At 32.6% G+C, this 25,307-nt stretch overlaps 1 protein-coding gene across 1 annotated transcript; it reads left to right on the forward strand.

Moving 5' to 3' along the window:
- Positions 1-1,127: 1,127 nt before the first annotated feature.
- Positions 1,128-25,075, forward strand: LOC124358965 (dnaJ homolog subfamily C member 11). The gene is made up of 12 exons (XM_046811256.1): positions 1,128-1,357; positions 4,177-4,306; positions 9,432-9,564; positions 10,485-10,601; positions 10,965-11,080; positions 13,452-13,643; positions 15,458-15,665; positions 16,134-16,250; positions 16,941-17,132; positions 18,275-18,524; positions 20,234-20,363; positions 24,939-25,075. Exons 1-12 carry the CDS (start codon positions 1,283-1,285, stop codon positions 24,959-24,961), a joined length of 1,683 nt encoding a protein of 560 aa, XP_046667212.1. The 5' UTR covers positions 1,128-1,282; the 3' UTR covers positions 24,962-25,075.
- Positions 25,076-25,307: the final 232 nt, after the last annotated feature.

A 25,307-nucleotide genomic window follows, 5' to 3' on the forward strand; every position in this document is an offset into this window, starting at 1 on the left:
TGACATATTATCAAGCAATTGTTTTCTTAAAAATATTCATAAATGCAATTTGTGAAGTCACGACAATTTTATTCTATGAATGCATAAGACCTTAGACTCCTGAGCACAGTATATGAATTCCTTTAATATTACATAATGCACTTGCTACTCTTCTTCTTCCACTTCATAATCTATTATTTTAATTGTATTTCTGTAACTATTTGAGTGTAGTCGTGATGTTATACTCCATAAGTCGCTTTGTATTTATTGACTATGTTGTAATTTTTTGGATTAAACACAACAATTAGGGGCGAATCAGATTGTGCTGAAAATAATTTACCATTGAATAATGCATAATTAAGCATAACTATACAATAAGTTTAATAATAGAGGCTAGTTTCTAGAGGCTAAGTTATTGTGTGAAATATGATCAAGTATTTTCTATAATTTTTTATAACTTGTATTTATTACCGTACAATCTACTTAATAAAATATGAACAATAATTAAAAAAGATAAATTAAACAAACAATATTGTTGATTAGTGGCTAAATAGCCTAGCCAATATGAAGAACTAAATCAAGAAAGTCACTCAGCTATTCACATGCTCACTTTTATCAAGCAAAATGGTTTTGATGTCTTCAAGCTTGGTTAGGAAGCGCAATCTAAACTTTGAAATCTCCTCTTCTACATATATATGCAATTTCAGCGTCTCTATGGATCACCGAATTTGCAACTAACCATGGACCTTGCAATTGATCTCGAAGCTTTATATTGGAAACGTTGAATTTCAGATTTGATAAAGACGTAGTGCCCTACACACGAATGTCCAGATAATTTTGGGTAGTCCTATTAAACCAATGGGGATGTTTCACCCCTCTACTTAAAGTTTTGAAGTTTTTAATCACCAGATCTTATAAACTAGGAACGAAATCAATTTATAAACCGATAACCTTAGAGGCTGGGCTTTACTGTAAATAATACAAATATTATTTAAACAAAACAAAAAGCTTTCCCTAACTACTTCTGAAAAAAAAAACAAGTTTATAGTATGTGAAAAACAGCTAGCATCTGGTGACAGACGATGGAACCAAGTCAGATGGGTGATGCAAGTTTTGGTGAAAAAACACAACACACACTGCTGCAGAATATATCTAATTCGTTATGCGTATCCAGTGTTGCTTGTCTTGTCGGTGGAGGGGAGATTTGATTTTATTGAATGAATTTATGATGAATAGTGGTGAGAGTTTGAGGTTAAGTTAGCTAGTGATAGTAAAGTAGCTTAAGTAGTATAAAAACTTGAAAATGGAGGATGATAACGATGATAGTACGGTTACAATTGAAGAAGATTATTACACTTTTCTCAATGTTCCTAGAAATGTGAGTATTTAGTTCTAGTAAGTACATTCAAAATAGGTTAATGTTACAATTATACATGCCGATTCGTCTTCTAAAAACATGGTTCCAAGCATTATTACAAAATCTTTTTCCTTTACTGAATTTACATAATGACTTTATAAAGTTGTCTTGAACATCCAGGATTAGTCATGGTTAATTATTAAAATTTAAATCTTAAACATTTTGTAAAACAACACCTTTTTAAGATTGAATCTGTAGACTTGCTAGGCTTTGCCAAGTATTTGAAGACATTTAATGTAATACTACTGGTGTATACAGTACAAAAATAAAGTATTAAATTCAAATGGACTACATAATTTAAGATTCTTTCTATAACTTTTAGCAGCTTCTTGTGGGTTATGCAGTTTTGTCCCTTTCTCCTTTTGTGAATTAGAAGGATTTCATAAGCAGTGCTTCAATTTTCACATTATTAAAATTCCTTTTGTCCATTATATTGAGAAAATAGAGACAATTGTATTCCAGTAGCCCATTGTTTAAATTATTAATTGAAAGTACAATAATTTTCTACTGATGCCTACTTTTATTATGTGACTGCTTATAAAAAATGTATAGTTACTAATAATACTTTGTACCTCCAAAAGTGTCAAGTTGGCAATTACATTTGCATTTTACTAATTCTAAATCCAGGATACCATCTAAAGTAATATTGATGACTATGGGGTTTGGTTAAGCTTGGATCAAAACAAATTAACTTAAAGTCAGGGTTTTTGACTATTATAAAAACTTTTATTAATATAATTGCTGAGTCTTTGCAATGCATTTAAAGAGGAATTCTTAGCATACATCTAAGTCAAGTCTTTGTTTTCAAGATATAATTTAACTTTCATTTACAAAATCCCCAAAGTACAATGAGTAAGAAATGTGTGGCTTAAATAAGTAAGTTAAAACATTAAAATTTCCTGAGGCTGTATTTGAAAGATTATTTCTTCGGACAGATTAGTTTAAAATTGAAAATTATTTATCTCACTCCGATCATGTGCAGGTCTCACTTGAGAGTAAATAAACAATCTGCGAGGTGTAACTTCACAATCTATAAGTAGACCTGAGTTCATGTAAATTTGAAGCTTTCCTTTAAGTGTTGTCTAAAACGTCTAATTTATCTAATTGTAAAGGTCTGATACAGTACTTATGATTGCATAATCATGTGATAACATAATCAAGTGCCAGGAATGTTAAATGAAAATTATGATTATTATATTGTCTAAGGCTAATTTACATATTGAAACTAAAAAATAGGAATATTCTAACAAAATGTATAACATATTTATTTATAACTGTTTATTATCATAATTATTATTGGCTTAGCATTAGCATTATTATATATATATATATATATATATATATATATATATATATATATATATAAGAGTCTTTTTGAAGGTTTTGAGATGTAAGAAGAGTTTTAGTGCTATACACGTATTTACCATATGTTAGGCCTGTTCAAAGTAATCCCCTTCAGCATCATTGCAATTTTAGTCATATTTTCTATTAATTAAAAGCATTCATCATCAATTTTGGCTTCCAAAGAAATCAATGACCGCACCAAAGTTTCTCCAGATTATAGAATAACCAGAAGTCACACATCGTGAGATCGGGTGAATAAGGTGGGTTGCTCCATCGTTTGATGCTATTTTCTGCCAAAAACTCCTAAGGTTTTATAGTTGTGTGAGAAGAAACTTTGACATGGTGCCAAATTAAACCCTTAATGTTAAGTCCTAAAGAACTTTTGGCACGCATTGTTCAGTGTATTAACTTGCTTTTATAGTCCTTTATAACTCCAGCTTAATAGTTTTCACCAGTGCCCTACATACTCCAGAAGAAAATAGTATAACATTACTTTTTTCACTGGTCGTTGTTCCTTGACCATTGTGGGGGATGGTTAATCTTCAAACACGTGTAGGTGACTCTCTCTCCTTGAGTTTGAACATCATAAAATGATATGTACGTCTCATCACTAAGGAAAATTTCAGAAAAAATCTGATGATCACCATTATTGATCAATTGGAGAGTCTGCTGGATGATTCCCATATACTTAGCTTTCTGATCATGTGTTAGCAAATACCCATTGAGAAACAATTTGCCTCACTTTTTAAAAGTCTTACAAGATTATTTGCACTGTTGCAGATCCAATCTTTCGGGAATCTTCAATCATTAAATTAGTGCAGGTGACTGTCTTCTTGGATCATAGTACGCACCCGATCAATGTTCTCTTAAGTTATAGCAGAATGAGGCCTTTCCAAATATTTGTTGTCTTGAAACCGAATTATGACCCCTTTTAAATTCTGAATATGACAAAAAAAATAGTACGAGATGGTGCTACAGAACCAAAGGCAATTTAGATATTATGTTCAATGCATTCCTCTGGAGGCTAACCGATTTTAAAATCATAGAAAATTATAGACTGAAACTGCTCTAGATAACTCCATGAAATTTATGTTTCCAGACAGACAACACAAGTACACTGTGAAACCCAAGCATAAAATTAATTACTGTCAGGTACTGATAGGTGCTCAGGCAATCAGACAAGAATGATAAGATTATTACAGTATGCACTGTCTGCTGGTATTTTAAAACTTACATAGTGACCCTCTTTTATATACATATATAAAATAATATCTCTCTTCTATTGTGTGTGTGTGTGTGTGTGTGTGTGTGTGTGTCCAATATATATATGTTCCATGTATTTGTATTGATAGTTAAGCGGAAAGTATAGTACCTACATTTAACAAGTTGAACTAATTTTATTCTAGAGATTATAATATATATTTTAATGTTTGTAGGCTTCCAATGAAGAAATCATCAATGCTTACCGTAGACTAAGTATATTATATCATCCAGATAAACATGTCGATCCTGTCCGGAAGAAAGATGCTGAACTTTTATTTCACAAGGTTAAGAAAGCGTATGAAGGTGAGTGCAGAATTTTATAATTTGACACTACGCTATATTACATCACATATTATAGACTACTGTATGTGCAGGTTATTTGTAAAATGTTGTAGTATATACGATTTATAGCAAAATGTATATGAACTATAATTATGACAGGATTTTGGATTTTTGCCATCTTTATATGTCAAGAAAGGTATAACACAACGTTTCGTGGAATGGAATCTATCCTCTTTGTCAGGTGGGGAAAGTATACATACAACAATAAAGAACAGAGAGAAAAAAGAAGGGAAAGAAAACGGTTCAAACATACCCAAAAGCTGCTTGGAGTCCAGTCCAGGCTTTGTCACTGCACAGAATGCAAGTGAAAAGAACAACTAAAACACGGATGCAAAAAATACAGAACATGTCAAAAATCTGTGACCTAGGGTGCTAAGTCCAACAGAATCTGCTGTTTTATTTAAAGGGTTAAACTTTTCCGTGGCCTGCAAGTCTGTGAAAGCTCTGGATTTTGTAACTGGAATGGAGTTGGCTGTTTCACAGGTATCTGAGGAACAGGGTGACTGAGTTCAGTGCAAAGCCAGTCCCTTACTCAACAAAATTCTTATACACACCTTGAAACTAAGGCCTGGGACCAAAACACATGGCCGGAAGCACCTTGACTTTACCCGTTCCCCATCCTGATCTTCACCTTCCTGTTCCATTGCAGATGACACAACAAGGTGCTGACGAAAGAGCCGACATCGATATTCTTATTAGTATCCGACTTTCACCTGTACTGGTGTGATTGTGACTCGTGCTCAGAATTTGCATTCTGGGCAGTGACAACGCCTGGGTTGGACTCCAAGCAGCTTTTGGGTATGTTTGATCCCTTTTCTTTCCCTCCTTTTCTTCTTTCTGTTCTTTATTTTTGTATGTATTAATACCTCCTCCACCTGACGAAGAGAATAGATTCCAATCCACAAAATGTTGTGTTATACTTTTTGTAACATATAACAATGGCAAATGTCTGAAATCCTGTTATTCTCTCAAACCTTCCATCGTCAATAATACACTTTAAACAAAGAATTATAATTATGTTTTCTACAACTACAAAATGGAACATCCATAAAACAATTAAAATAAAATCAATAATTGAGTTCTACTGCATGGGACGATATCTATTGTTAGTATACAAAATAAATACTTGCATATATTTTCTTACAAAACTAGGGACCTAAAGCATATGTGATGCATAAAAATGTTTTACATTTTGATTTTTTACTTATTACGCAAATGCAGAAATGTTTTGGATTTTCCATACAGGATAATGTTGGTGGTTGTAAGTTTGGTGTACTTACATGAACCAGAAGGCTTGAGTCTGGTGCAATAAATGAATTAAAATACAATAAAAATAAAACAATTCCAATTGTTAATTCAATTTAAAATTAAGTTTGATTAAAATAATTGTTGAAAATAAAGCGTATGTAACCAACAACTACATCAGTAAAAAGTAGCCATGTTTTATTTCATTAGTTCTTATGCCAATGTTTGTATAACAGTTGTTTTAATATAATGTCAGTTATTATTCTATGAATTAGTATTAACATTGTACACTTAAATAAAACAGGCGGATTAAAATCAAGTTTTGAAAATAAACAATGTTTGACCTTGACCCACCAGTTATATTTGAGTCCACTTAAGCATAAAACCCAAGCTATTATTTTAATTTTATGAAATAGTATAAATATTAAATAAATACGTAAATCTTAGGAACTACGTATATATGGAACATCATCCTGGTTTCAATATTACTTCTTTAAATGCTTCTAGCTTATATCCAAGGACATGCTCTTTTTGGATTTTTTGAACTTTAAGCTCATTGATGCAGGCAAAGATTGGTGTTTGCTTATTTTTGTTGTTGTTTTGTCTAAAGGGAAAGAGACACATACTCCATAAGGACCTTTTTATGGTGATGCTTTTACAGAAGCCCATCAGGTTTGAGGGGTGTTCTCTGATATCCTTAGGGCTAAGAAGATACACCCTAGAAATGTTTCCTATTTTTACATATACCAGTACAGTTTAGCCATATATGTTCCTCTGATTCTTGTGCTTCTCCGCAGAGTCTGCATTCATCACCCTGGCTTTCACCCACCTTTATCAGATGTTTCTAAGAAGGCCATGTCCTGTCAACATCCCTAATACCAGTTGTATATCCTCCTTACTTTGTTCAAGGAGAGCTGATCACTCATTTGCATAAGGAGAGATAAATATTTTAGTGTCTTACTCCACAGTCCTTCTCTAGGTTAAGGGTCTAATTCTCTTTACTCAATCTTTTACTAGAGCTTTGCTGTAGAAGAAGCTACTCCACAGCTTGGCTCTGGCCCTACCAGAAGCAATTGCGAATGCCCTCGTGGCCCAGGACCCAATTGAGTGTAACTTTGTTCCTCTTTGCCAATTCTGCTAGTACATTCTTACATTCCCATACTGCATTTGAGTCAAAGGAGCAGCTCTCTTGCATTTCTCTCCATAAATTGACTCGAGAACTTCTCATAATTGCCACTCTCACTGTGGCTCTCAGTTCTTGCAAGGCTTTATTTTATATATTTTATGTTGTTCTTGAATACTCAACCCACCTCGACTACGACCTGTTCCATAATTATGATCAATACTGAATTGCAGAAGAACTGTGTGTTGAACATACTGTATCCACAGTTTTTTATAATATTTTTGTATATGAAACTTTGATTGTAAACATCTGTTTTCTGTAATTTACTCTTTACATATAATTTCACTGTGGAGAATAGAATCTTCAGCCAGTAAATGCTAAACTGAAACTATTTTGGTTTAACCTGTTTTGACTAAAGACAAATTCATAACAAGGCTGCAACATTGTGAACTCAGTTGTGAGCAATGATTCGATGTGGTATGAACTGGAAAGCTTAACCCTTTGTGGTCAGGTACGGTATTTATAGTTTGTCCTCTGCGATTGCATGGCCAATCTGACGGGCCACAGCCATTTGCGCAACAAGTAGGAATTATTTTCATTAGAATTGTCCTCAGCGATCGCCTGGTCCGTGAGACTGCCCAATATAGATTTCCTTTTACGCTCGGTTGGCCTGTGTCACTGGCCAGTAAAACATTGTTTTTAGAAATATTTAACATGTGATAGTAGGTCTGTGAAGTGCTGAAACCTACTGAGAAATTATTGAACTAAAAGACAAATGCCTTTCATCACATTTTACCGCCTTCAGTCTTGGAAACAAAATATAAATTCACAGCTGTGTTGCCGGTTCCATCGGCACTGTTTGTTCTGCTTGATGTAAATGTCTGCACACTGTTTTGTTTATGTTTATTTATCCATTTGTTTTAAGTCGTGATTTTAACATGGGTTTTATTTGTGATTTGTGCAAATAGTTCTAAAGTTTTAAGAAAACATAGTGGTGAACCAAAAACTGTCTTGAAAATAACGAGTAAACTTTGTTACCTGGTAAAAGTAAGGTTATGCCTACCTGTAGATTTGTTGTAAGTTTATTTGTAATGGTGTTAGTTATCCAACAGTTTATAAAATCCTGTTAACATGGATAACCTTGTAAGTAATGAAGATTACGAAAAAATAATCTTTGATTAATCTAGTGATATTGACTCACATCATGATAGTGACGTGCAATCTAATTATTGTGATGACAGAATATTATGCTATAGAACAATTAGAAGGTGAATATAATGAAATTCTTCCATTAGAAGAGGGTCAAATTTTTGAAGACGATAATGTTGTTGGCGAGACAAAATAGAGATATAGTAGGAGTGGAAAGAATGGTGTGAGGGCGATACAAATTTTTATGAATTTAAATGGGCATAAGAGAGGTTACAAACTTTCAAGTAATGAAAAACCATCAACCTCTTTACAGTTTTTTCAACTATTTTTCAATGACAGCCTTTTAACTTATATAGTTAAAGAAAATATAGGTATGCTGCCGAAAAAAAACCAAGAAAAATACGCCATTACAGAAAAAATTAATCTGGCGGTCATGGGTAGAAGTAACACTTCCAGATTTAAAAAGAACTAATTTCTTTTGCGACGCCTGCACAAACAATCCGGGACTCCATATCATCGAGTGCTTTGAAAAATATCACTCCAACAAAAGGTTCAAACAAGATTAAATAAAAAGACTGTCATGTTGTTTTTACAAGGCTCAGTATTATCAGTGATTTCTTTTAATATTGAATAAGTATATAATGCCATTTAAATAAAACAACCAATGTATATTGTACTTCATTTTATTATGTTTGCGTTCATATCAATAAAACACATGTTTAAATGTAATTAGTTTTGAGTTATTTAAAGTTTAAATGCCCTATATAAACATTGAAGGTTGCTGTAAAAACAATTCCGAGTTGGTAGGAAGTGGCCGCCATGTTAAATGTCGAGCTGACGCAAGGACTGGCGTGGCCAGTGACACGGGCCAGGCGAGCGGGGAGGACTGCTCATGTTGAAATTATTCTGCGCTGTCTTTGACAACTGTGTGGCCAGTCTCTCGGGCCATCCGACAGCAAAGGGTTAAACGATAATTGAACGATTAATACGATTAATGGTCCAACAATACTAAGTTAAAATTGTGTTTGTTTATAAGAGGTTCAGAAAATAAAACTTTTAATAAATAACAATACCACAATCAATCAATATGATCTAGTTAAGCTTGGTACATTATGTGTTTTCAGTAACATTGGCCTGTTGAAGTTTTTAACAACTAGTACTATGGGAAAAAATGGCTGATTGACTCCTTTGACAATATAGTCAAATGCAGACTGATCTAAACTGAACAGCTAACATCACAAAGATCATGCCATTGTGAACTCCACTTAAGTGGTAGACAAAAATCAAGATTACTTTCTGTGTATCCGTCAGTTTTATTACTTCACTATAATAGTTAAGTGTATTTTATTGAATAATATCCTGTGTTTAAAATTTAAATTTTTAAATAAATAATACATTTTTTATTTTAGGGAGTACTTTATTCAGTTGAAAAATAGAAAACAAATTTTTATTGGATATTTTAGTTAAAAAACTATAGTATTCCTTTTAAGACTTAACTTTATTTATATTTTAATTTGTTATCCAATATATGATTATCAACCTAAGCTGAATGACTTTTTGTTTATATAGTGCTAATTGACCCCCACAAGAGGGCAATCTATGACAATCTGGGTACCAATGGTCTGGAGACTCAGGGCTGGGAGATTGTTCAGCGCACCAAAACTCCACAGGAAATCAGAGAGGAGTATGAACGACTAGCAAGGTAAGTGTAACCTTAAAACACAGTGAGATAAATTTAACATAGTGTGTATGTTTTATTTAAATGTATTTATATGTAAGATCCATTCAAAAAGTATTTGGATTTGTATCATATCTTGTTAGATAAAATATTTATTACATGTTTATTCCTATGAGTCAAACAGTCACTAAAGCTTACTATCGTGGAGTCTTATGATGGTTTCGGGATGCCATTTGTCAAAAACACAAACGCATCCAAGTGACAATTGGTAACTCCATCATGATAACACTCCAGCTCAAAAATAGCAAGTTCTCTAGCAGTTTTTGGCGAAGTATCAAATTACAGATGTCAAAGAGTCTGCTTATTCATCTGATATTGCTCTTTGTGACTTTTTTGTTCCCCATAATCAAACTTCAGCTGAAAGTACATCGATTTCAAGATGTCGTGAAGTTGTGAGATGATCACAAAATGAGACACAGGAACTTTTCAAAAAAGCAACTTCTAGTTAGTCTGTGCTTCACTTTCAAACTTGAAAATCTAAACTTTTTAATCTGAGAGTCGGATTGGCCTTTTTGTCTCCTAAACCTATGGATCAGCCCTAGTACACACACATCATGGATTTCCAGGTCAAAGTGTTTGCACGGTTTCTTTTTGGTTTCTACTTACTGGTCCACTCAGCTAATTAATCATCAGAAAGTAGTTTTAATAAAAGTATTTCTTCATTAAATATCACACTAATAATGAGTTCTATTTCATAGGAATGTACAAAAAGAGCCTTTGTGAAATATATAATTAGAAAAAGATTTTCGGTGCCTTCATTCAATTAGATTCTGTTTTAATAAACAAAATCATATTCAAATGATTCAAATTGAAATTGTTTACTTAATTTTAATTTTGTTTTAACAAGATGTATTGATGTGTGTGTTGTTGTCTTTGTCATATAGAGAGCGAGAGGAGAGGAGGTTACAGCAACGGACAAACCCGCGCGGTAATGTAACGGTCAACATCAATGCCACTGAGTTATTTGCTCAGTATGATGATGAAGACGGTTATGAAGATATGTGAGTATTTAATTATACAACTATCTAGGTTGAAATACCAATCAAAAGAGTTGTAGTATTTTAGTAAGTAATAATTGTAGATTGTATTTAAAACAAATTAAGATTGCAGTCTTTTTAAATTCTAAATAAAATGAGATTGAAAATTGTATTTTAACAAAATTAGTCTATATAATATTTTATATGTGTGTGTTGATCTTCAATAAAACAATGTTATTCTGTGGGTTATTGTAGTTATTTTTATTTTATCAATCACTAAGTATATTTAACCTACTACATACATTTCTTGTTAAGTGTTAAAACAATAAGAAGAACATTTTTGTAGTTTATTGTCAGTGTGTATAATATCGATTGTTGTGTGTACAGTGGTCTGCCGTTGGTAGAGATATCTGGTATGTCCATCTCCCAGTCTGTAGATGCACCACTGACACTACGCAACAATCTGACTATTGGAGGTGCTCTGAGCACGCAGAATGGCACAGGTAACCCTAACCTATTCGTTCTTTAACAATATCATGTTCCTCATTTTCTATTTGGATTTTTAAATGGAGTTGTATCATTTAAACAATCCTTAGATAAAAATGTCAATCCTATAAACATTACGAGTTCCAATCATAACACATTAGAGTGCTGCCAAAGCAACAAGTGAGTGAGCGCTGCTGGAGTGAAATCGCAAGTGAGTTATCTGCACCCGATATCGTCAGGATGACTTTTTGGTCTAAAGTAGTACTCTCAGACGTGGGAGTTGGCTTTGAAGTTGCAGGTTCGATTCCTGCACCTGATGTTATGGATTTTTGCAGTGTTATGTGCAATTATGAGAGTCACTGGTCTGTGGTAAAGCTTAATGTAAAAGATTGTATGTAATATAAAATAATATAACACGACCAATCTAAAGTAACGTTATGACAATAACGTACTGTAAGTGTTACTGTTATATAAAAACTTATTTGTTGATCTGGTGTTCTATTAAATATTAAGTTAATTGTAACAACTACTTTAACCCTTTGAGTGCCGCAGCGTTTTGCTATATGGTATGCATAAAATGCCGAGTGAAAATGCAAGGGTCTAGTTAAAAATTCATAACAAATTTATTTATCAGTAAAATGTTTTGGGTTTTTGTTTATTTTTTTAGATAAATATATTTTCTTTATACATATAATACATTGATCACTTATTTAACGTTTTTATACAAATAAAAAAAATCATTAACAAAAACTTTATGAGCAAAAACAGTTAGTTTTTTATTTTGACACAACTTAGTGTTAATTAAATATTTTATTTTTTCACTTTTAGTTATTCTATCTTATACTCCATTTAATTCTTTACAAAAAGACAGATAAACATTTTTTTTATACTTATAAATAAAGTTTGGAAAATAAATATGAAAATGTGAACCACTACAAAACTAAAAATTTTCTAACCTAACCTAACACTCTGTGTATTGTCTACACTGATAATGCTTAAATCTAATGCCTGCAATACTAGGTCTTCATTGTCAGCAATGTTTTTACGACTCGTTGTTTATAAATATCACTGAACGAACACAAAAACTATACAAACGTATTTAGTAAAGTACTAGATGCTTACGATCGCCGTAACTCGCGGCCGTCATTGTTCTACTTATACACAGACTAGAACAACATACACAAACGAAATAATTTGTAGATAATAACACTACAAACCCATTTACACATAAAAGCTTTCAATATCATTTGTGAAATAAACAGCAGCGCAAACAAAACACGTGACGGCTCGTCCGCGTAGCGGCCGATTCTAAACGCGACTGACGCGCTCACTTTACAACTGCCGTAAAAATCAGAATCTAACCAAAATGCAACAAAACCTACATTAAAAGTTACGTTGAAGCCTTTGGAATGCGTATGTATAGTAATTGAGCCAATTTAGATAAATACTATATAAAATATAAGCGTTACTGCAGAAGTCGCTAACAGCGATTCTGGCATTTCTTGCATATAATGCGGGATCGTTGACAGCGATGCTCCGGCACTCAAAGGGTTAATGCTTTGGACCTTGGGAAAAATTTTACTGTACAGTAGATGGAGTTCTCACATATAATGGATTGTTATCACCTGGAGTTGATAGGATTTATAATCGAAATTCTTTTAAAAACAATTTTGTTTAATATTACAAAAAATATGTCATCTAAGATACGTGTTATTACGCTGTTTTTTTTTTCATATATCAGGAAATGTAAATTATTCCAATCAAAATTTATATTAGAAGACGTGTGGAAGATGTATTACTATTACTGGGATTAATTGTGTTCACATTAACTACACAATACCTTATCGACTTCAGAATCACATAAGATTTTGTGTTTTATCATTACACAACATGTAAACAAACTGTTTAGAACAAAACAGAGACCCAAAACAAAAAAGATTAATCAGACTAGCCAACTTGAACAAATGGAATTATTTTGTTAGTTGTTACATCTTAATGCTTAGAAAGGACATTTGAATGGTATGTATTGGGAATTCAACAAACTAAAGAATATAAAGTGAAATGTGCATCATGTGTCCAGTGTGTATACCTCAATCGGTTAAGAGTTACTTTAACACCACAAATAGTTTTGAGAAAGGTACTTTGGGATTTCAAAGAGATCATGGGTTCAATTCCTGGGGAGGTCAATTGGCTATGTATTAGCAAATGGGTTTAGGCCACTTTCCTTAAAAATGCAGTACAGTAGATAAGAATGCGACTTCGAACGTACCTCTTAAAAGAGAAGGATAGAGTGGTAGTCTAGTGAACAAGCCTTAGTTATTTACTATGATGAAATATATATTACACGTTTCATCTCAGCTCTAGAGATAAGAACTGGTAGTTTTACAGGGACGGGGTCTCTGACACTGGCGGCCAAACGGCTGCTGGAGGATAATAAGTGGGTGGAGCTGGACCTGTCTGTGGGCGATGGTGTAGTGTTTGGCCTGAAACACTTTCGTACCCTCACACGCCGCATCTTCGGCACTGGCACGCTTCAGTTCCACTTCACCAACTCCGGCATCCACACCGGCGTTGAAACCAGTGAGTAATAATAGAATTACGCCTGCAACTGTAATTGTAAAAAGAGTAAACCTCTAATGATATCAGTCTCCTTATGAGTCTTTCAAGATACAGCTTACACGATTTGGTGCGACTGACTCGTGATTAGAATATTGTAATGGTTACAAAAGAAAGAACAAAGTTTTTAAATTCCTGAGGATACTTACTGGTTGTGGTTAAATTTTCAATGGAGCTGTAGTGAACAAATGATGGATGTCATTTTTATTAGTTAACAAAATATTTGATTAAAAAATAAAGTATAAACCAAGCAGTTTATTGTAAGCAGTAAAATATGTGGTAATCAAGGATAAAATGTGTATGTGTAGTTGAGTAAACTATCTGAATAATATTGGTAAAGTAGACAATCAGTAATGAAAATTAGTTTGAATTTTCTTCATTTCATAATTTAATAATAACAATGTCTAATACAGCGAAAACGACTTGCACATCTGTTTTAAAGTAGACAAAAGCAGGTATATCTATTATATTATTCATCCATCATGGTCATTTTGAATTCTAGTAACAATTTTTGTAAGCATATTACTTATAAGTTTACAAAACTTTTTTTTTTTTAATTTATTTATTCATATCATCTATTGATTTATATGGAATTGGTTAGTATAATAATGGTCTTAGTATGCCGGAAATACTACTTTTAATGATTAAAATAAAGTAGTGATGGTGATAAGAATACTTATGGAAACTAATTTATCAATATTAATGCTCAATCTGGCATTCACCACACATCTTGTATATTTATTATGTTTTAAAAATGTATCTCATGGTTTAGAGTCAAAATTAGTATAGTTTGAATGTATTTACTGCATCATAACAATAAGATATATTAGATTAGCATGATTGATGAGAGCAAAAAAATAGCATTACATAAGTAAGAAATTTTTATGGGAAGAACAAACTTTTTTTTAATTAAGAGGTTGTCTCTCTTCTTTGCAACATAAGAGACATTAAATAAATACACATAAATGTGATATTTTGTGCCTATTTGGATTTATCTCAATCACAGAGAGATTAAATTTGAAGTATCCAGTATTTGCCAAATTTTAGAAACAAAGAGGTTTTACTTTCACTAAACCTTATTTGAAGGGCTTCCAGCTACTCTGATTTTGAAACAGTTATTGAAAGAAGTTATAAATTGTAGCTGGTTGAGTGTTGGGTAACAGGTTTGTCTTCATATTTGTTTTTTATGTTATGTCAGTGGCCATTTATGTAGTTCCTATAGTAGTTGGAGGATACTGTAATAGGTCTCTGTTTTGAGGAGAAGCTTGTACACATTTGTAGCCTTAATTGAAAATGTTATTAAGAAATTGCAGGCTATGATAGTACGTAGTGATGAGCCATAAATGTTCTGTCCTGATTTTTGGGTTGAAGATGTCTGTGCTAACTGTTTGATGAACCAAATGCACTTTTCTTGGCTATATAGGATAGTTGTTTTTATGTTGGATGGATTGCAGCTATCAAAGTGGAGATATTAGAGGTGGTTGAAGGTATTGATGTGTAACCAGTAGTATATTTATCCTTGCACTATTTTTACATTTATATCTAGAAAGGTGATCTTTTTTTGGGAGCAGGTATGAGTGAATTATTAATTTAAGTGACTCTTTTTCATAAATGAATTATCCATTGAACCTATGTAGGTGAATTAATCTATCATTAATTAAATCTAATTAATATAAAACTTTGCATTTCAAATGAAATATACGTTTGTGGTTTTAAGTAACAAATATTGATGTCGAAAGATTTAAATAACTCTGTTGCTCAAACTTAATAATTTGCAGCATTTGCAATGCAGCTGGACGAGCACACAATGGGTTACCTAACGTACAAGGCTGGTGTACAGTCGTCCATGACCTCCTCCATCGCTCACAACACTGAGAACGCTCACGTGGGTGCTGCTCTCACTCTAGGTATCCCCCACTGCTTCATCTCGCTCAACTATGCTTACAACTTCAAAGAGCAGAAGCTCAAACTGCGAACCGCTCTCAAGTAAGTTTTAAGAGTTCATTGTATTTGGGGTTAGGTTTACTATTTGTGATTTTCAGTTTGCTCTCTCTGATCTCACCCAGCATCAGATTATAGCGACTCAATTGGTTAGCATAAAAAATCAGCTAAAAGCATAACACTTTTCTTAAATTATTAAAAAAATTTAAATTTTTCGTAAATTTATTATTAGTTGATTAGTAATCAATTTTAAAATTTTAATATAACTCAAATTCCTTTGCAATTAATCATTGTGAAATACTTTTTATCCCACCAACAATGTACCTTCTTATTCTTCTTTCAAGATGTTATTTTTAACATTTTAATTATTGTGTGTACAGAATCTGAAATGTTAATAGTTGAAATTGTCTACACAAATATGTTTTGTGTGGCAAGTATTGATGTTCTAAAGCTAAACTATTTGTGAAATATCTCCAAAAGGAACGATAATGTCAATAACGGTTTGTTATGCAGAGCAGGAACTTTTGGAGCGATGTTTGAGTATTCTGCAGAGGTAAAAGTGTCGGAGCAGAGCACAATGTCGGCAGCAGTCAGTGTTGGAGTACCAACTGGCGTTCGGCTCAAGATCAAGTGAGCTCAATTTTTTTAGAAAATAAGTCTATGAAATTTGCATATGGCTTTAATTGTTTATTGATTATTAAGTCAAATTCAAATTCAAAGTATTTATTGCACATTGACCTTTGAATAATTACTTAAGTAATACAAACAGGTGCATGGTCAAGTTTTTTAAAAGTATAACTAAAATACAAGTGTTTCAGTATGTACTGCATGTATTGTCTATACTGTATTATGTCTATAAAGAATAATAAATCATACTTATTTAACAGAAACTGAAATGATTAGTAAGTTATATTATTTTTAAAATCTTTCTGCATTTCATTTACACCGTTATAAGCCTTTTCTATGAGGAAGTTTTTAATACTAATTTGAACATTATAGTTTTTAAGCTCTTTTAGTGATAAAGGTTAAACTGTATATTGAAAGAAAACATATACAATTTGCATTTGTATTCTTTGTTATTTTTTTTAAGATTACGTGATTTTTATTTGATTTATGATTTATTTATATATTAGGAATACACGTTATACCAAATAAACAACGGTTCTTCGTATCATAACGAACACACTGAAATTTCCGAGCGTTGCCAACTTCTAATTTACAACACAATTAAAATAGGTAACCATATTCAATTTTTTTTACTATCAGGATTGAACCACAGGTTATGAAATGAAACATTTGACACATCTCCGACTTGTGTAGGGTAGTGAGAGCTAACCAGGTGTACCTGATCCCCATCCATTTATGTGAGGAGCCGATGCCCAGTCCAGTGTTCTATGCAACGGTGGTGCCAGTGATTGCATATGCTATCATCAAGACAACCATCATTGATCCCATTGTTGCGGATCAGAAGGAGCGTGCCAAAGAGAAGCAGAGGGAGGCCAACAAGAACAGGTGAGACAACTGCTATCCGTGTTTGTAACAGGTCCAAGCAGGTTCAGCATAAGTCATTAAATATAAATCAATATTTTTTAAATGTTTAAAAATGCTTAGTTTGTTAATGTAGTATACCAACCTTAAAATGTAGTATTCTTGTAACTAATCGCTCACAACAAAACCCAATTTCCTTCAAAGTTCGAGTTGCATTAGGAAAATTAGTTACGAGGCGTCTGATTGCCGAATTAGTGGGGGTAACGGCGCGATCTGAATGGTATTGTGTTTATAATTTTCATGTTGTCAGTTACTAATTCTTTTAGAGAAGTAAGCCATAGTTATATAATTTGGTCAGTTGTTAATGTTCACACATATTTGTTCATGTTTTATTTTCAAAACTTTAATGCTCATGCCAATCTACTTGTTTTTAAATGATAAGTTATGACACTTGGCACAGTTAAGGCATTGCAATAATAAATGTGTTATCCTTGGAGTAATGTTTTATAGCTTTTTGGGAGAAAAGTTTTTATCTATAAATGCCCAGTGTTACTCCTTTATACATTTTTTCCAACTATTTTGTATTCTCATAATACCAGAAAAGCTTCTAAACAGTGTGGTGTGTTATAATGAAATCAAAGTGTTTATTTATGGTTGTTCATTGTAAAATTTTAAAGTACTGTTAGTAGTTACTCTTTTTATTAATCTAACGTTATAGGATAGTAGCTTGTAGAAAACATTTTCTAATATAACCTTGGTACCTTAGAAACAATTTAGTTTAGAACATCTGGACAAAGAAATGGATAAATAAACATTTCTTATTTTGATGGTTTTTCAGTGGACACCAATTTTCAGAATAATTCTTGTCTATTCTAAAACTAAATACTAAATCTAATTGTAATATAACATATAAATGATTTTACTAGTTACAGTCCTATATATAGTGTATTAATAAACAAAATAAAATCGACAGGAACACAAAAATAAATCATGAAACTTATTAAACATTTAGTTCAGTATTAATATTATTATGTATTATATTCATATATTTTTTCATAATTAATATGAGAAGAGCTTTCATAAATAAAACCCAAAAGTAACTAAGAGAAAAGATGCTGAAATAATTATGTGGTGTCATCAAAACCTTAATTTTATTCTCACAACAGGATGACAGAGATGCGGCGTGAAGCAACAGCTGCAGTGAACCTGATGGGGGCCTCATTCGCTCGGATACGCTCTGACGAGGAGGCTCGTAAGGGGCTGGTGATCGTGAAAGCATTGTATGGTCGGCTGATAGCATTAACTGTGGTGGGAGAAGACACAGAGCGAACACCTACAGATGAGGTCATTGATGTTACCATTCCTCTACAGTGCCTTGTCAAGGATTCCATACTTGCTTTGCATGATGCTTCCAAGGTTAGTTCTGAAATTATTGTCAATTGTTTTCAGTAAATACTTCAGTACAATGTTCAAGTTCAAGTTCTTTATTAAGCATGTTGACAAAGTTAACAATGCATATGCCAAGTCAATACAATAAAACATTAAATCAAAACAATCATTCTAAACTTTATTTTATAAAGACTTATCATTCAAAATATGATCTACAGAATAATATGCCTTTTCAGCTAGAAACAGCCTCAACTTCCTCCTAAAAACATTGTGAATCTGTACCAACTTTAAGCTTAATGGCAGTCTATTAAATAAAGTCACTGCAGAATATTTCAAATGTTTCTTATAAAACGAGGTGGAGTGTGGAGGGATGTTCATAATGCATCTGCATAATGTATCCCCACTGTTAGAAAATCAGAATTTGAGATGTGATTTGATTTAATCCATTTGCATACTTTGAAGAGACAAATAGTGGCGAACTTCCCTACGTTGTTTGAAGATCGTACTCATTCGGGTGTCATCTTAACTTTGCACTTATATAATTCAAACTGTGAATATTTTATTCATTTCAACCAAATTGTAGGGAACATTGTTATTTATCAACGAGTACACCATAAAATGTAAGAGTGTAGAAGGATTAACTTTTACTCTCATACTTGTCTAACTAGTCAGTCTAGTTGGTATAATCTCTTGTTATCCCCTACATCCACTGGCAGTGTACAGTGCCTTTTATCTTATTCTTAATCACTGTGAGTAAAATAATGTTGCCAGTAGGTTTATGAAGTGTTCACTGAAAGAGCGTGAGTTGTGAAATGGGCCATAGTGCCTGGGAATAGCTGTAGACACGTTCAAAACTAAGCAGAGAGTTGGTAGTGGATGACCATCAGTGATCAAATGCTGCCCAAATGTAAAAGAACAATTAATTTAATCAAGTATTAAAAATCAAATACGTATTTTTTACTAATCATACCAATTGTTAAATAGTGGTTATAAAAGGACCTAGGAAATAGTAGGAACCTAGGAACCACTCTTACTTATGAGTGTAATATTATATTGGAAACTAAAGATAGCAATAAAAACTACGCTAAGAGCTATCACTTATGATGTTTTTCAATTGAGCACAATTTAATTGCACCAGCTTATGTTGTAATATTCTAATCATATGCTGGAGCTATTTAATGTTCTTCTCTCAACAGAAAATGTTGAAGTAACAATATGTACTTCAACACTGATAGGAATTACTTATTGGTAAAGTTGTTTTCCTCACCCAATCTGAGGCTCACCTGAAGAGACCTAACGAGAGTTGAAACCTGTTGTGGATGTGGAGGAATCATTGTCTTCAGGGCAATTCATGTTGATACATTTACAGTTCTAATGTGCTCGTCTTTTGTTAGAGTTAGTTATTTTTTATAAAATTTTAGCTCAGTTCATATTTTTACGATTAAGTTTAGAACTAGGTGCGTACAAGTACTGAAAAATTGTATTACTTTTAGAATGATAGCAATACAAAAAACTCTAGTCAAGTAGTTCAAACGACTGGAAATTTTAGTGAAAGACCATTATAGAGAATCAGTGCTAGAGTATCATACACCGAAAAAGTTCAGAGGTGGATGTTGCGTTTCAATGTTGTTTGTACTAAACAAGGTGCAGTCCAACTAAATTAAAAATAAGATAGTTTAGAAAAAAGGGTTCAAGTTATATCTTAGTGTTTTGACTTTGGGATTTGTCACTTTCAGAGTCAGCTACCAGGTTTCTACGACCCTTGCGTGGGAGAGGACAAAGCCTTGTATGTCCAGTATCTGTTCCACAGCCATCTTCATGAAGTGGTATCTCCTGATTTGGAGCCTCTTAGGATACCAAAGCAATGTAGGTACAAAAACTACTTACGGCGATAGTTAGATGATTTTAGATTAAAAAATAAATAAATAACATGTAATTCCCATTTTGTGATAGTACAAGTATATTGAGGAGCATGCTTCAAAAAACTTTATTTGTCTGCTTACTATGTACATGTCCTGTTATTAAATTATAAATTTATACAAATTGTGTCAAAGCACTGGATTTATGTTAAGGTTGATGTCCATGACCTTGTTGGTATTCTTAGGTAGCAATAAGTATTTTAGTTGCAGCTGTTTATTGTATTGTGTACTTAACCCTCCAAGTGATGACTAAACCACTTCAAAGTGCTAGGCCATTTTCGAGCATATGACATTTCTTTTTTAAACAACTTTTTATATACGTACATATGTTCAAATTGCATGTATTACATATGGTTTTTTACACAAACATATGTTCTATAAGATCAAGTAAAAATAAAAATGCTTATCTTTTATCATAAAAAAATCTGGTACTGCTAACCGGTTGTGTAGTTTTTTATATTTTTATTTTTCAAAATCCTTGACGTATAGTTTTTACAAAATGTAGTAGTCCTAGTTCTAAAAATATGCAAAATGTTCCAAATATAATGCTGAATAAGAAAAATATCACTTCTTAACCTTTTGCACAACATATCACAATACTAATTGGTAAAAAACAAAACAATGTTTTTTCGCAAAAATTTTACTAAAATATTTACCACATCAACAAGTGGCAGTAAGTAGTTGAATAGTGATTATTGCCTCAAAATAAACATATATTTAGTTACTGATATGAGTAAAAGTAAGAAAAATGACAGATAAAGTTTTAAAAATACAAAAAAAATGGCTTACATACATATTTACATTAGACTAAAAAAAATTAGTCTGAGTCACTCTCTGGTGGGGGTGCTGCTTGCATCGCTATCATTTCCACTCAAATCGTCATCAAAACAGCGCCTAATGGCACTTGAATTACTAAGTTCACTCATAGCACAAATAATTACTCAATAAACAATAATATAAGTCACTTACAAATCAAAAGAACGAAGCAAAACAATAACGTCACAGAGCGTCGGCCGCGAGACGACCGTAACAGACAAACACGCATCGAAATCAGCTGACTATTCTTCTTACTCTTCCTCGTAAACTTCTGAATTACATAGTTCTAATTACGTTACTTGATAGGGAATTTATTCCTACATGTAGCCTTATAAACCACGTCGTTATTGAGCGAACCGTTCGTCTGTGATATGAAAAAAACGAACATATCGCACAGTGCGATAGTAGCACTTTGAAGTGGTACGAACATATCGCACAGTGCGATAGTAGCACTTTTGAGGGTTAAAACAGAATATTCCATTTTTATATTGACTGACTTATATTAGTCTCAAAAAAGCAGGCTGCATTGAAGATATGTAGGTCAGAGCATTTTCCTTTAGTTTTGGAAAAACTTATAGAAATATTTGATAGAATCCAGGTAAATAACACTTAGAATTTCTATTGGTTAACTCATTGGTTACCAATGACATATATTGCCTATCATCAGTTAGCATTAGTGTAATTACTGATGATGGGCATTGCTCGTCACGCTAGTAATTTTTGTAGTCAAAAAATACTTCTGATAGGTTATTTTGGCATTTGTTTATATACTATTACATCGATGGTCTATTAAAATATAACATGTTTGATTTGGAAACTGGTTGACTCCTGAAATCGATTTTTGTGTCATATATTGAGTGTTTGTTTTGATTAGTTACCATCTGAAATGATGTCACGGTAAAATGACGTCATTCTTTTCTGTGTTTTAGTAGTTTTTTGGAGAACGTACTCAATGAAAGTAAAAATGAAGTGAGTCATGGTAACTTTGATGACAAAATTTTGAGTAAAAGTAGCGCTGAAGAAATTTAAGAAAAGTATGTGGCTAGGTCTGACCTTTAAACTTGGGAGTGGCCAAAGCAAACTAATGATCCACATAACTTTTGTTGCTAGGCAAGTAAATACTTAAAATATAAGATAATAAAATACAGTTTTAATATGATATATGGTCGGATTAATATAGTTTAACCTTAAACACCCACAAAATAATTCATATTGCAAAATGAAAAATTAATTTGATAACCTACAGTAAAATATTTTAATTTTAATTGGTAAATTGGCAATGTCACACTTAAGTCTGACAAAAACTTGCTTGTCTGTTATTTTATTTTTTTTTAATAATAATATTGTACATTTGTAATTTAAGAACTCAATAGGTTTTAGCTAAATAGCACCATATGAGAAATACAATATTAATGTATTACTCATGAGTCTGTACGACAAAATCTTGTAGCACTTCAAGTAAGAGTGTCTCAGACCCATCATTAGTTATATTTCCCTACAAGTTATCGTTTGTTGTAACGGATTACCCATTAACAGATTTAAACTAAGAATTTAAGAAAGTCTAATTCTATTGACTCTGTTGATGAGCACATGAGGTGTAACGTGTCAGATATATATGTGGGTATTAATATACTTATATTTAGGTATAATTTTAATATAAGCAAGACATATGTTTTTAATGATGTGTTACCGCCCAGCACATGGTCGGATGGTTAGTTAATTTACAAAGTAGTATCCCCAGAGGTGTGGATCATGACTTGAACCCAACCAGCTTTAATGATAATATAATGAATTATGATGATGATCTTATATAATCGAAATATTGTAAAACCTCAGCTGCATTAGCAATAATTAATTGATTTTAATATATAAGCATTGTGGAAGCAATCAACTCAAGCCCCCAAATCCTCCTGAACTTGCCTGGAACTTAATACATAGAAAGGACACATCTACAGTTTACAAAAACTAAAATATTAATTTGTTATAAATATACCGGCCTATACTTTCTTCGTAGAAAACTGCTGTCCGCACACATCGATGGTCATTATCTCCAGTCGTGGACTGTCTCAACTGACCTTTGCTCCCAGCCACAGAGTACATGTTGGCTTGATATCACGGTCGTACACAGCTGCACCCTGTTCTGAACAGTGACAAGCCACCACAGCTTTTAGGAAATTAAGTTTAAATTAATTATAAAAAATAAAATTCAAATGCTTCTAGTCTTGTGTATACTACCTAAACAGGTGGTTATGACATGGGATGAGTCAATATATATATAGAGTAACAAGAAAAATATAATTTAAATGATTGTACAGTATAAACATAAAAAAAATGTTATTGTATTGTAACCATAAAACATGAACATATATATATATATATATATATATAAAGTAAACTAATTTGTAAAAATTTATTTCATTCTACTTTTCAATGATTAGTTGTAGCAACTGACTTTTTTCATTGTTAGAACCAGAATCTACTTATTTTTAGTACAGACGTTATAATTATCATAACTTACACAGGCAATTCCAGTGACTACACAGATCTCAGAATGAATTGGATGATACTCAACTTGGTTCGATATATTTATGAAACACAGTTAAAAACTTCCAAATCTATTTTCTCTCAAAATATCCTCCTCCTGAAAAACGTCCCAACGTTCTTATAGCTGGTGGTCAAACCACTTTGGGAAATCATCATGTTTTTTTTAAATCTGGTTCTGTACCTGCCATATCAATAAACTAACCAGCCATTAACATAATATTGGTTGATGGTCATCAGTCAACATTTTTGAAACCGTTCGCAAACAAATTCGATGCATGTTTAAATGATCATGAAGGATGCTGTAGACACTACCATGTGATAAATTTACCTCAAATGCAATTTCATCAATCGTTAGTCTCCTGCTTGCTTGTACAACTTATTGTACTCGGTTAAGTGTTTTCATCACTAGTTGCAGTTGAAGGTTGTCCACTATGGCCATCTTCTATGCTTACGCGACCTTCTTGAACACATTGCCAGTTGTAAACTGGACTCATCTTCATCACCTCGTCTCCGTAAGCATAAATGAACAATTCAAATCTCTAGATGATTTTTGAAGCAAAACCCAGAGTATAATGTTTGATCTCTGTTCACTAATTGCAATTTTTTTTAAATCGAGAAGGTTAACTTGCAGACACACACGTAAACAATGGCAACTGGCGATACCAAGACTACAGATATCCTCCCCTCATGAGTAGTACCAATTACTGCAAAACAAATTTTCCATCGGCGAGTGCGCTAGGTGTATATTTAAATCAATTCCGGGAACTTTTTTACTCGTCCTCGTATAAGGATATTTCTTATATATTTTTCGTTCCATTTCACACATTGTGTGAGCCTTATTAATTTGTTTTGAATTAACCATAAAATATCCCAGGGTAGAATTATGTTTAGTGAGTTCAATCCATTACAGAATCTAGTTCCTTTCAACAAGAATACACACAACAAAAGGAAGGCATGATTTACTCTTGACATATACAATACGTTTATTTCTCATATTGACATTCAACTTTTATTGATATGTATAGAAATATATTTACATAAATAAACCACAGTGTTTCCAATTGTAAAGTGGGGTTTTACCTTATTTCGCCCTAATTACCATTAGTGTTTTACTTATATTCATCATCATAAGTAACTTAATTGAGTTTGTTTGTGTTCACAGCACACAGGCTGAATACTACCTGACAGCCCTTGACTGCCCAACCAACCACATGCTAGTTACTGTTATATACTGTATTGTTAGTTATGTCTTGTATAAAGTGTAAAGTTGAGTTATTAAAAGGTTGTCTTTGTAGAAAATTTGCTTTCTTTATAATCCGCTTACTTTTTTATCCATAACGATTCCAACAACGCTCAGCGTATCACTCGAGAGGCTGAAAACCTTTCATTTTTTGTCTGTCTCTCTATCTGGCTGCACGATATCTCGAAATGAACTGACCTATAGACTAAATTGTACATGTAATATCATTTATATTTATGGAGGAGGAGGAGGCAGTTTAATAATTTAAGTTATCTGATTAAGTCACAGTTC

Source organism: Homalodisca vitripennis, chromosome 1 (assembly GCF_021130785.1).
Source record: "Homalodisca vitripennis isolate AUS2020 chromosome 1, UT_GWSS_2.1, whole genome shotgun sequence".
In the NCBI taxonomy this organism is placed as follows: domain Eukaryota; kingdom Metazoa; phylum Arthropoda; class Insecta; order Hemiptera; family Cicadellidae; genus Homalodisca; species Homalodisca vitripennis.

Excerpts from the sequence above, each read along its gene's own strand:
- LOC124358965 (XM_046811256.1), top strand. The coding sequence starts at position 1,283 with ATGGAGGATGATAACGATGATAGTACGGTTACAATTGAAGAAGATTAT. Across the intron at positions 18,525-20,233 it reads CTTTGCATGATGCTTCCAAG|AGTCAGCTACCAGGTTTCTA; the intron begins GTTAGTTCTGAA and ends TGTCACTTTCAG. Across the intron at positions 20,364-24,938 it reads TCTTAGGATACCAAAGCAAT|CACACAGGCTGAATACTACC; the intron begins GTAGGTACAAAA and ends TTGTGTTCACAG.